The sequence below is a fragment of the Lepisma saccharinum genome, chromosome 3 (genome assembly GCF_977018435.1).
Source record: "Lepisma saccharinum chromosome 3, izLepSacc3.1, whole genome shotgun sequence".
Lineage (NCBI taxonomy): Eukaryota > Metazoa > Arthropoda > Insecta > Zygentoma > Lepismatidae > Lepisma > Lepisma saccharinum.
This window is the reverse complement of record NC_139231.1, coordinates 112,323,912-112,335,957: the sequence shown is the minus strand read 5'-3', so window position 1 is coordinate 112,335,957 and position 12,046 is coordinate 112,323,912. Positions and strand designations below refer to the sequence as shown.

At 38.1% G+C, this 12,046-nt stretch overlaps 2 protein-coding genes across 2 annotated transcripts; both read left to right on the top strand.

Moving 5' to 3' along the window:
- The first annotated feature begins 70 nt into the window (after window positions 1–70).
- Tim9b (Translocase of inner membrane 9b) lies at window positions 71–9,613 on the top strand. Its single transcript, XM_083119164.1, has 3 exons — window positions 71–350; window positions 4,504–4,599; window positions 9,419–9,613. Exons 1-3 carry the CDS (start codon window positions 327–329, stop codon window positions 9,611–9,613), a joined length of 315 nt encoding a protein of 104 aa, XP_082975290.1. The 5' UTR covers window positions 71–326.
- Window positions 9,614–9,685: 72 nt separating this feature from the next.
- On the top strand, window positions 9,686–10,828 carry Pstk (Phosphoseryl tRNA kinase). Its single transcript, XM_083119163.1, has one exon. The coding sequence runs from the start codon at window positions 9,686–9,688 to the stop codon at window positions 10,718–10,720; it is 1,035 nt and encodes a 344-aa protein (XP_082975289.1). The 3' UTR covers window positions 10,721–10,828.
- Window positions 10,829–12,046: the final 1,218 nt, after the last annotated feature.

The following is a 12,046-nucleotide window of genomic DNA, read 5'->3' as shown; positions in this document are numbered from 1 at the left end:
CTTCATGCAGATGGCAGCAGTTACGTGAAGGGAACAAACGAAGCACAAATTGCACACGCTGTGCAGAAAAACAAGTGCACAGCGCAATGTTCGATAGTACACACCGCCAGCGCTGTAGCTGTAGTACGCTTTTTATTTTGATTATGATTATTAATAACATGAACGAGATCGAAATAGAATAAACCGTGTTTTTTGGTTTGGCAAAATCTGTAAACTACATACAGAAACAAGAACAACATATATTTGAGTTTTGTGTGAATTTGTGTGAACTAGAAAAATCTCTCGGGACACTACATCTGTTGGTTTTCAAGGGAAAAACTGATAAAATGGATGAAGCGTCAATTAGAAATGTGAGTTGAAGAATTTGAATTAAAATTTCAGTATCCGCCAAACGTCTCAAATTCCTTTATATTCTTGTTTTCCACAATGGTACTTACGTATTCTTGAAGGTGGGATTTCGTTGTTTTTTTCACGACAATAATTTCAATTTTCCACATATCGAGTAATTATTGTTCGTTGCTTTTTTCGGTTGCGTTACACACAATATGGCGGACAAATCTTGACTAGCTTTGTCTATGATCAGTGGGTGTGCAGTGTTTCCAACCTTCTTCACCAAAAAATACCTACTTTCGTGTTACTGATTTTGTATTTTTTTCTGGGTTCGAAAACCCCACGAACCATTCGTAAATAGTCCCACGAACCATGCACAGCAAGGTTAGGTTTCGGTTAGGTTAGGCAAACATAGTTAAAATTGTCATCTTCTTGCAAAACAACGGCGTGGTTGGAGACACTGACCGGGGGTTACATCATCGAATGCATGCAACATTTGGTTGACGTAGTGGAAGGACATAGAGGCAACAGCTTTCGTGCATTGGAGAGACATTAATCTTCAAAAATACATGATTTACCGGTGAAATAAATTAAGCGATTGGAAAAAAAAATACTTCCATGACCTTTCAAAAGTGTACGGAAAGTCAGTTCGGTAAGTACTTTCTCGTGTAAAATTGAAGGAATACGTTTTGCGGATACCAAAATTTTACCACGTAATATTTTGTTCAATGTATGCTTTCATAGGTAAGTTTGGCAGGCTAGGTTTGGTTCTCTTAGCATTAAAATAAAGTCCCTAAATGAATTTTACTAACGTTTCGATTTACTTCTACATTCATTCACAATAATCTACGATACTTGCTGTCACTTTTCAATGGAGAATACTTGTCCATGGGAAGCATGCATGCTTGCGTAAAGTAATTTTCAAGTTGTTTTCCGACATAAATAACTGTTTTGAATCCAAACAGTGCTCATTACTTTTAGGAAGGTTCAAATCTCGTATGACAATAATTGGTAAAATTTAACGATAATTAGTCTTCTTGCTAGGAGCATTTGAAAACATCATAAAACAATGTGAACTGTTACCCGACCAAGCACCCCTCCCCCTTTCCCATCTAGGGGTTGCCACTTCGATCACTGAAACTAGTAATGTGTACTGTGTACCCTCTGGAATGCTAATGTGGTTGAGAACGAGTCAATACTTCACATCTTTGCATTTTTTTAGGTGTTATCCCTTGTATCAATATCTCTTTCTTGTATGTTCTAGTGCATTTTTCTAGTCAGATATTTTCTATTAACTCTAGAACCAGGGCCGTAGCTAGAATTGATCTGCAGGGGGAGGGCTTTGTATACCAAGTCCATTTATCAAAAAATTAACAGTATTGAATAAAAATGTGGGGGGGGGGGTTATTAACTTAATATTAAATTTATAAATATCATACAGATACTAGCTACATTTTTCTACATCTTTTAAACCATCTCTTGAAGTGTTAATTGACTGGTACTAAAATCATCCCTTACACACTCAATAGTACTTTCGGTAACAGTGGGATCTCCACTGAACGGATTTCTTCATTTTTACAAAATAAACTAGTTATGGAAATGAGTTTCTGTAGCATTCTGAAAGTTGGTATTTTCTTCCATCGTGGAATCTATTTGACTGGGAATTCATGTATTTTTGAAGAAAAATATATCTCCAACGCACAATGACCGTTGCTTGCTCTACGTGAGCTGGATGTTCCGTACGTTTCATGACGTAACCCCCTGTCAGTGTTTCCAACCATGCCGATGTTTTGCAAGAAGTGAAGGTGATTTTTTTTTTTAAAAAAAAAAGCTGTATCGCATTGTTTTACGAACAAAATTTTAACTATGCTTGTCTAACCTAACCTAACCTTGCCGGAAATGGTTTGTGGGGCTATTCAGGTATTTTTTGGTTACGAAGGTTGGAAACAATATACCCACATGATCCACGACGCGACTCAAGCTGTACCCACCATATTGTGTGTTACGGAAGCAAAAGTGAAGAACAATAATTACTGTTAATGTGAAAAATTGAAATTATTTTCGTGAAAAAAAGCAAAATGCCACCTTAAAGAATCTTTCGCAATGCAGAATAGGTAAGTACGAATGTTAAAAATGACGAAATAAACAAGTGAGAGGTGTTCGGTTGAGATCGCACTGGTACCATACTTTCTACTTTAGATGATGCAGATATGTATATCACACACTTAAAACACACAATATTCAATCACATTGCCTACAGTACATTTCACCCTCGACCGAAGCAATGAAACGCCCCTTCGTTCCCAAAACTTGGGAGCTGTTGACCTTTGGTGCAGATGCAAAGGGAATTTGCATGATGACATCAAAGCCACAGATTTCTCTAAATGGGAGGCCGAAACAGGGGCATTGAAGGTACAGATAAAGAAGCCCCCTATGAAAGAACTTACAAAGTCTAGATAATCTTCTAAATACTTGCAGCTACTCAGACTTCTGCTCATAAAGAAGCTGAGCGAATGTAGTAGCTGCTGTTCTGTTCTGTAGATTTATCATTAAAACCGTGAGCTGTCTATATTTTCACTCTTCACTGCAAATAAATTATTCAAAATAGTTTTACCTAATGTCAGGGGGAGCTGATGGCATCCCCCTGCCTGGCTATGGTCCTGCCTAGAACACTATCGGGTCCCCATATTACTTTGTAATTAGCGCCACGCAAATTTTACGTACATGAAGAAATTAATTTTCAGTAGAACCTCTACATCATGAAAACAATATGACTATTCTTTTTTAATATTATTTTGTCTATTTTCCTTATATTGGTGTTTTATTCTTCATTTAAAGTGTATAAACATGGAATATTTTAATAGAATGTCTTGATTGACAAGACTGTATGTATAGGGTGTTTTTTTTTAAGAGTGATAGAACTTTGAATTGAAATTAAACACATAAAAATATAAGTTTGAAGCCAATTGTGTTTTCATTTGAAAGATAACTTTCTGACATTTAATTTTTGAAAATAATTTCCGGCGTATGTCCACCAGACTAGCTGTGATGAACCGGATTCCATCAGTCCAATTTTGAACCAGTTTTTCAAGTAATTGGGGACGTATGTCGTTAATAACACGAGTTATGTTGGCTTCCAAAGCGTCAATTGTTGCTGGTTTATCAGCATAAACCAGAGACTTTAGATATCCCAAAGAAAACAAGAAAATAATCCAGTGGCGTTAGGTCCCATGATCTTGTGAGGCCAATTCACTGACAGCACCGATATTTCCGAAGTGCTCTATACGTTTGGCGAACAGAACATTAATTTTGGAAATATATTTCCACAGTTTGTAAACGTAGTTGCGGTGTCAGTCTTTCCATGATCATTTGCCAATGCTCACTGATATGAAATGACAAAACAACATGTCATCAAAACAAAACAAATGACCAGCTATCCCTATCGAAAAGTCTATCACTCTTAAAAAAACACCCTTTACATTAAGAATGAAGGTGAAAAGTTCAAACAATGAAAAACAAACAATAATAATATTTATAACACTGTAAATAAGGAATGAATGTAATTTTAAAGTTTTGCAAGAAATAGTGCATGATTCTATACTTTTGTTTTTCAAAATCTAACTTATCAAAATCCAATTTACGAATGTCAAAATTATGTGCACGATTTTTCTTCTATTACTAGCGCTACGTATTATTGACGTGCAGAGTCCAACATACTGGTGTTGTCTTCGACCCCCCCCCCCCTCCCCTCCCTCGTGAAAAGTTTTGTGTATGGTTTATCAAGATTAACAGTAAATTAAATAAATTGAAGGATTCACACTCATAACCTTGAAATATATTAATTAACAATAATTCTTCATGGAGTACAGTCTGTTCAAGGGTGCATTGGGCAACTAGTAAGTGAATTCATTTTTAAAATATTTTGTTCGTGACCAGTTTCTATGGCATAGTGGTTAGCGTAGCATGGCTATGTAGCAGAGATACATGGGGGCATAGAGCATCAAGGGCCCCATTTCCCCTTGAATACACATTTCTTGTATTAAATTTGTATCCTCTACCAGATATTGACTACTTTTCTTTTACATTTCAACTGTCATATTTAATACATTTTGGTGTCCTTTTTATGAAATGCAATTGTTTGGAATAATAAATTATGCTTTTTTTTTATTTCAGTTCCGGGACTTTCTTCAGTTGTATAATCAGATGTCAGAGTTATGTTTTACACATTGTGTGTATGATTTTAATGATCGGAATTTAACCAACCAAGAGGTAATTTTAATGTTTACTTTTTAATTATATGTGTGTAGTTTATAGATGTTCAAAATTACCACCATTGGCAGTAATACATTATGTGCAATCTGAACAGATTGATAAACAGCAGATATGGTTTCTGCGGGAAGGGAAGCGTAGGTTGTCTCAATTGCATGTCCCAAGTCTCTGGCTTTGTGGGGTATACAGCATTCATCACAGTTCCCCACAGGTAGTAATTTAACTGTGTTAAATTAGGAGATCTGGGTGGATATTCTACTCTTCTTAGGTTTCTCAAAATAAAAGTTTCTCACCTCTGCCATTTTGTGTACACTAATGACTACTTCTTGACAGGCTGTGACGGGACTAAAAAGCAAAAGAAGGCCTATATACTCGTACACATGCTCAACATAGACATTGCAGCTTCAAATGCAAAAAGTCCAGTCAAGTCATCTTTAATCGTTCTTCTGTTATCCAAGAGTGTAAATATTATTTTGTGACACACTGTATATATGGGTATCTTGAAGGGAAGGAGCAAGGTGGAGCCATGACTACTGTGAACAATGAATATCAGCTTCACATTATATATTACATTTCATTTCAGTCACAGTAACGTGTATAGTAATGAACTAATACCTGACACCTACCAGCAGTGGTGGCAATGAGGGGGGGCAGTTCACCCCCTAGTTTTCACCACTTTTGCCCCTGCACTATGGTAAATCTTATCTACAAAGGGAAATATACTTCTTCGTTTTGGCACCTTGCCCCCCTGGTTTTGGGACCCAATCGCCGCTATTGCGTAAACAGTAGAAGGTTGCCTCATGAATGCAAAAACTTCAGATTGAAGCAGTATTTTGGGAGGTGCCCGCACTTTGGGGGAAAATGCCCTAATTATTCCCTTCCTGCAAAAAAAAAAGAAAAAAAAAGAAAGTAATTGTAGAACTCAGTGTAGATATAATTTGTGCTGAGTCTGCCACCATGGCAGAGTGGTTAGCTCGGCACGCAAGGGCACCAGGGTCCCAGGTTTGATTCCTGATCTGGGCATGGGTGTTCTTTGTAAGTGTCCCTTCATCAATTACATCACTCATCTTCATATTTGCAATTAGCCAAAAGTGTCAGAAAAATGAAGTAACAACTTTTGCTGACAGAGTACATAGTAGTTTTTCATCTATAATTAATAAACATCATGAACAATGTGCAAATAAACAAGTGTCTGTGTTAGTGACAGTTTTAACATTGTGAAAAAGTAATTCTAAATAGAAATCAGCAAGCAGTGCCTAGAATTGTGTTTTGAATTATCAACTAATTCTAGATTTGTTTCAAAGATGATGTGACTAGTATAACAGTTGGGCTGAAAAGTTTGTAGGCTGACTCATAGATGGCGTTACTAGAATTAAATCCATGTGATTTTTACTTAGTACTAACCTTCAAAAGATACGTGTATAAATTTCACAGCTGCCGGATAATTAGTTCGTGAGATATAGCATTGTGAGTGAAGTAGCTTTTGTTATTGTGAAAAAATGGATAAAAAAGAATTTCGTGTGTTAATAAAGCATTGCTTTTTGGCGAAAAAAAATACTGTTGAAGCCAAGGCTTGGCTTGATAAACATTATTCGGACTCTGCACCAGGAAAATCAACCGTTGAGAAGTGGTTTGCTAAATTTAAACGAGGCGAAATGAGCATCGAAGACGATGCACGCAGTGGACGCCCCAAAGAGGCTGTTACCGACGAAAACATCAAAAAAGTCCACAAAATAATTTTAAATGATCGTAAAGTGAAGTTCATCGAGATATCTGAGACTTTAAAAATATCAAAGGAACGTGTTGGACATATTGTGCATGAATATTTGAACATGCGAAAGCTGTGTGCAAAATGGGTGCCGCGCGTGCTCACAATCGATCAAAAGCAACAACGTTTTGATGATTCGGAGCAATGTTTAGCGATATTCAACCGTAATAAAATTGCTTCCCCATCCACCATATTCTCCAGATCTGGCCCCCAGTGACTTTTTCCTGTTTGCAGACCTTAAAAGAATGCTCGCTGGAAAGAAATTTAGCACTGAGGCTAAAGAGAAATTGTACTATAAAAATGGCATCGAAAAATTGTATGACCGCTATAATCGTTGTATCGCCCTCGAAGGCAACTATATTGAATAATAAAATCGAATTTTGTCAAAAAAATATTTTTTACTATGTTAGCCTATGAACTTTTCAGCCCAACTGTTATACACACCCATACTAAACCTTGATGCTTTATTTCATGTCATATTATTGCATATTTGTTACTTTTATAATGTGGTTTACTGGTGGAAATTAATATTACGCTATGAATACAATATTGTGACTTGTGTTGAGGGTGACATTGTGACATTCTAGCTTTGGCATAGAGGTAGAAAAGTGTTTTCGTTATGACTGAACCGACTGGTCATAGCAGTGACATCAGTTTGGAAGGTATTAGCTGAAATTTAGTCAACAATACCATCTGATACTTTTTCCAGAGTTTAAGTCCATAAAAATACCACGTGACACTTTCGCAGAGTATACTGTGGAAATAATTCAAAATGCATAACTTTGCTTTTGCAACAACGTTGTGAGAAGTTTATTTTATGATTAAATGATTTTTTCATGTGAAGTTAAATGAATATTTTTAAGCAAAATTGTAAATATTTGATATTAAACAGGAAATAGAAAACATACTTAATTCAGGAAATGCATGTTACATTTCTCTTCATAAACTTTTATCTTCATGTATACAGAGGTTGTTCGCTTTATATCCGACCATTTTCGATTCGGTGCTGCCACCTGGCGTATCATGCTGGAACTATGGGTCTGCTGGTGGGAGCAGTGTTGTGTCTGACCTTGTAGGTGCGTGAGTGTTGGTGGTGAATGTTATGAAATGGCACCGAAAATCAAACGGTACGCGTATTGGAAGGGTTACGTAATGGCCCTTTTCCATGCTAAGTTTTCATACGTACGCATTGAGAAACAGTGTCGGGAGAATGGGCTAACACTCGGGGTGACTACTGCGAAAGCTATTGTGGCCCGTTACACACAACAGGCTCTCCTTGCGAAACATTCACGCACGAAAACCACCAGAAGAAGGGCTGCAAGCAGTGTCACCCGTAGTGCGAAGGCGTGCCAAGAAAATCCCCCGACTCAACATGTTGTCACAAATGTCACCTCGCACCGTCAACTGTGAACAAAACAATTCGCAAGTGCCTCAGGTTGAAGTGTATGCGGAAGGCCCATGTACATCACCTTCTACCACGTCACATTGCCGAACGTAAGACGAACTGCAGGAAACTGTATGAAAAGTACCTGGCGGGTTCCAGATGGAAGAAAGTTGTCCCAATTGATGAATCATATGTCCATCTCACTGCTGGTGGTCACATTCAGGCGATCACATACCGTGACATTGACTGCAAGGGGTGCAGCAACTTTGTTCGTCAGTGCAGGGAAAGTTTCCCTCGTGGCTTTATGGTTGTGACGGGATTCGGATATGAGGGTAAGTTGATGATATGCAAGGTGGACAAAAACGTGAAGGTGAATGCCAGATACTTCCAAGACTCCATTCTGACACCTATCTATTGGAGAGACATCCCACAATTGTATGGAATGGACGAGAACTAGGTGATGATCCATATGGACAAGGCTTCGAGTCATACCGCCAGAACATCACTACGTTTTTATCAGGAAATGGCAGAGGAATTAGGAATTTGTGTCATTCCGTTTGAAGACATTCCTGTGAAATACCCAGATGCCAGTCCAATGGATTTTTGCGCATTTGGAATGTTGAAACAACGTCTTCAACATCGCCACCCGTGCACCCTGGATGGTCTATGGAAAGCTTGCAGGGAGGACTGGGACAGAATTCCCATGCCTGTCCTGCACCGGAGCTTGCTGCAATGGAAACTGCGATGCCGGGCGATAGTCCACAATGCTGGGGTTCCAATAGAACATGATCGGTGGTGGCGGCACGGTATCTCTTAAGGTGAGTACCCGTCAAAATGGTCTGATATCAAGTGAACAATCTTCTGTAATATCTAAGAAACTAAAAGTTAAAATATATAAAACAAAAATTTGTATGTAGTATTATATGGATGTGAAATTTGGTCCCTTACATTAAAAGATGAACATATATTAAGATGAACGTATATTAAGAGTATTTTAAAATTTGAAAGTAAAATCCTTAGGAAAATATTTGGCCCTAAAAGGGATGAGGAGAGAGGTGAGTGGAGAAGGTGACATAATGTAGAACTGCACAATTTGTATTCCTGTCCAGATATTATTAGAATGGTTAAATCAAGAAGACTTCGGCCGACAGGCCGTGTGGCATGAATAGGAGAGGAAATTAGGTTAATAAGAGTTTACAGGATTCTTGCTGGGAAACTTGTTGGTATGAGACCTGAAGGAAGGCCGAGATGAAGATGGGAGGGTTAATGTTTTGTTGGATCTAAATGAAATAAGTAAGGATGGAAAAGATTGGATTGATCTTGACAGATGGAAGGCTTGTGTTACTGCAGCCATAAACCTTTTGGTTTAAGAAGGCTAGAGAGTTAGTGACTACTCAAGTATTACTGTTTTCTAGGAGAGTCAAAAAGTGCAGCAAACTAGACGAGGCTATTGAACCACACATCCTCGAAGACAATTGGTGGACAGATGGAGCTATGTAGAAAAAAGTAGGCCAGCTGCCAGTTTGGCCCACGATCAGTCTAGTCTTTGAGATATTGAATATGATCAAAAACATAAATAAAAAATGTGTAGGTCTGCATCTAGTAAAATATGTCTTTCTCGACTTGTGTACTGAAAGTATGATAACTGTATTGTCTTCTTTTTATAGGCAAGGTGTGTTGATTTGTGTTCTGGAAAACATGTGAATGTAAATCATAGAGCAATGTCCGTGTACATAGAAGTTCAGCCCCAAATAGTGAACAAGAGGATTGAAGAAATGAATCTACAGCAAGAGGCCCAACAGAAAGCAGCAGAACAATTGGCTATCAACAGTGGAACTAATGAAGCTTCTGAGCCGTCATAAGTCTTTCAACAAAAGCTGGTGAGCTTAAGAATTACAAAATTTGTGATAAGTTGTCGGGTGTGGTGTAGTGATATGGTAAAAATTTGTATTGCTGTTTTAATTGGATTGCCTGGTTGTGGAAAGAGTTTCTTTAGGCAGCACTTGGCTGATTGGGTTCACAAGAAGCATGAGAAATCACGATTGTTTGTGGTCGTGTCTGTAGAGTACGATAAGCTGATTCCTTTAGAACTACAGAGAGATCTTGTTAATAAAGAAGTTTGTGAAACATGGAAAGAGGTACGGAAAATTGTGTATTACTCAGTAGAAAATGCAATTTGTCACATTCTAGATTTAAAACAACCACATGATGGTAACAATGTTGCAAAGGTGTCATGCAAAGTGATAACAAGAATGTTGTTGGATGAATGGTCGCATTCATTGTGCACTCAAAAGAAGAAGGGTGAAGACTTTGAGGATAATATCGTGATAGTTGTGGATGATAATATGTATTATCAAAGCATGCGGTACGAATACTTCCAGTTAGCAAGACAGTACAGTTTGGGGTTTTGTCAATTTTATATTGAGTGCACTCTTGAAGATGCTGTGGTTCGCAATGCAAAAAGGCATGATAAGGTTCCAGAAGATGTGATTCGTTTGATGAGTGACAAGCTGGAACTGCCCGACCCAGCAAAAAATAAATGGGAGTGTCACTCTTACTCTGTTTGCAACAAAGGTTCACGTAGTGATTTAATTGACAGTGAAATCATCGAGTTTCTCAATGTCGTTCTCTCAAGTCCTGTCCAACCTGTAGATGATTTTGCAGAGGACAAGGCTACAGCGAGGACAGTGAACTTGACAAATGTTATTCACCAATCAGATGTATTGCTTAGAAAATCAGTAAGTGATAAAATTCGAAGCTACAAGAAATCACTGAATAAACAGGAATTATCACTCGCAGCCAAGTCTTTGAATGAAAAGAAAAATTGTTTACTGGAAAATATTCGTAATGGTAGTTTGATAATACCACAGCTTGTAGTAGACAGTATAGGGAAACAGGACGAAAATAGTGTTCATGAATTAAACATATTCTTAAACAGTGAATTCTTGAAATGTGTGGATGGTAGTTGATCATTTGAAATTTAGTTTATGATATATTTGGTGACAACTTGTATTGACAACAGTTTTCATTGTTTATACATATATGTGTTGTTTAATAAATAATTGACATGATCTACAGACTTTATTACAGGGAGTTTTTCTATACAATTTCTGATCATTTATTTATTTATTCATTAAACACTACAGGCAAATGCCCAGTTACAGTGCTTTGAGGTTAAGTTCTGAGTTAAGTTCACATACAAAACGAAAGTAATTAAGAATTGGAAACAAAAACCAAAAACAATGAGAAAAGGAACTATAAAAAGGAACAGAATAATCATTACATAACAACAATCAGTGTTCGGAAGTAGCGGCGCTAGTGTAGCTAGCTACAAAACTTGTAGCTGTAGCTGTGCTACATTTTGAAAATTGTAGCTGTAGCGGTAGCAAAGCTAGAAAATTCCTCTAGTTGTAGCAAAAATTTTGCTACAGCTACATTTCTTCTCAGCATTTTGAGGTAAATTTTGAATGTGGTAACAGCATCAAAAAGGATTCAACAATAACGCTTATTTTCGTAGGAGGTTCATAGAGACAAAGTCTTATTATGTACATGGAAATACGGATAATCTTGATCATATACCGAGGGGTCCAAAAAATGTACTCACTGTTTGTAATGCAATAATTTCGAAACAAACAGACTTACACGTACTAATCTCATGTGGACGTGTAGTGTAACTGTTTAATTTGTCGTGGGTAGGTGGTGCTGGCAATTTGCGCCGCGCATGCACGAGTGTTGGAGCGATCACGCCAGTACAGCGGAAGACAGTCAAGTAGCAACAATGGCTGCAGTACGGTTATCATTTGTGGAACGCAAGACTGGATTGAAATGGTTCTGGAAGTACGAGAACATTCAAGAGGTTCAACAGCAGTGGCAGAATGAGTTTGGAACACGACCTCCAACACGACAAACAATAGCCCGTATTCGTGATAAGTTCGAATCCGATGGAACTGTTCATGATGTGCACAAGGCAAGATCCGGTCGACCACGAACAGCTACAAGTCCAGAGTCCAGTGCTGCAACATTTCACCTGATCACCGCAAAAATCAGTGAACCAGAGAGCGCGTGAAAGTGGAGTGGGGTGAGCCGGTCTAGCGTAAGATGCATTCTGAAGGGTGCACAGTGGAAAGTGTACATTCCAAGACTACTACACGCGATCAACGAGGACGATCCGGATCGTAGGGTCGAATACTGCGTATGGTTTGAGCACATGGTTCGCGAGGATGGGGAATTTGCAGGGACAGTTGTGTGGTCTGACGAGGCGCAATTCAAAATTAACGGTACTGTGAACCGCCACA

What these genes read in the sequence shown, in the direction of transcription:
- Tim9b (XM_083119164.1), top strand. Translation starts at nt 327, where the DNA reads ATGGATGAAGCGTCAATTAGAAAT. An exon ending in ATGAAGCGTCAATTAGAAAT is followed by an intron (nt 351 to 4,503) that starts GTGAGTTGAAGA and finishes TTTTTATTTCAG; the next exon opens with TTCCGGGACTTTCTTCAGTT. An exon ending in GGAATTTAACCAACCAAGAG is followed by an intron (nt 4,600 to 9,418) that starts GTAATTTTAATG and finishes TTCTTTTTATAG; the next exon opens with GCAAGGTGTGTTGATTTGTG.
- Pstk (XM_083119163.1), top strand. Translation starts at nt 9,686, where the DNA reads ATGGTAAAAATTTGTATTGCTGTTTTAATTGGATTGCCTGGTTGTGGA.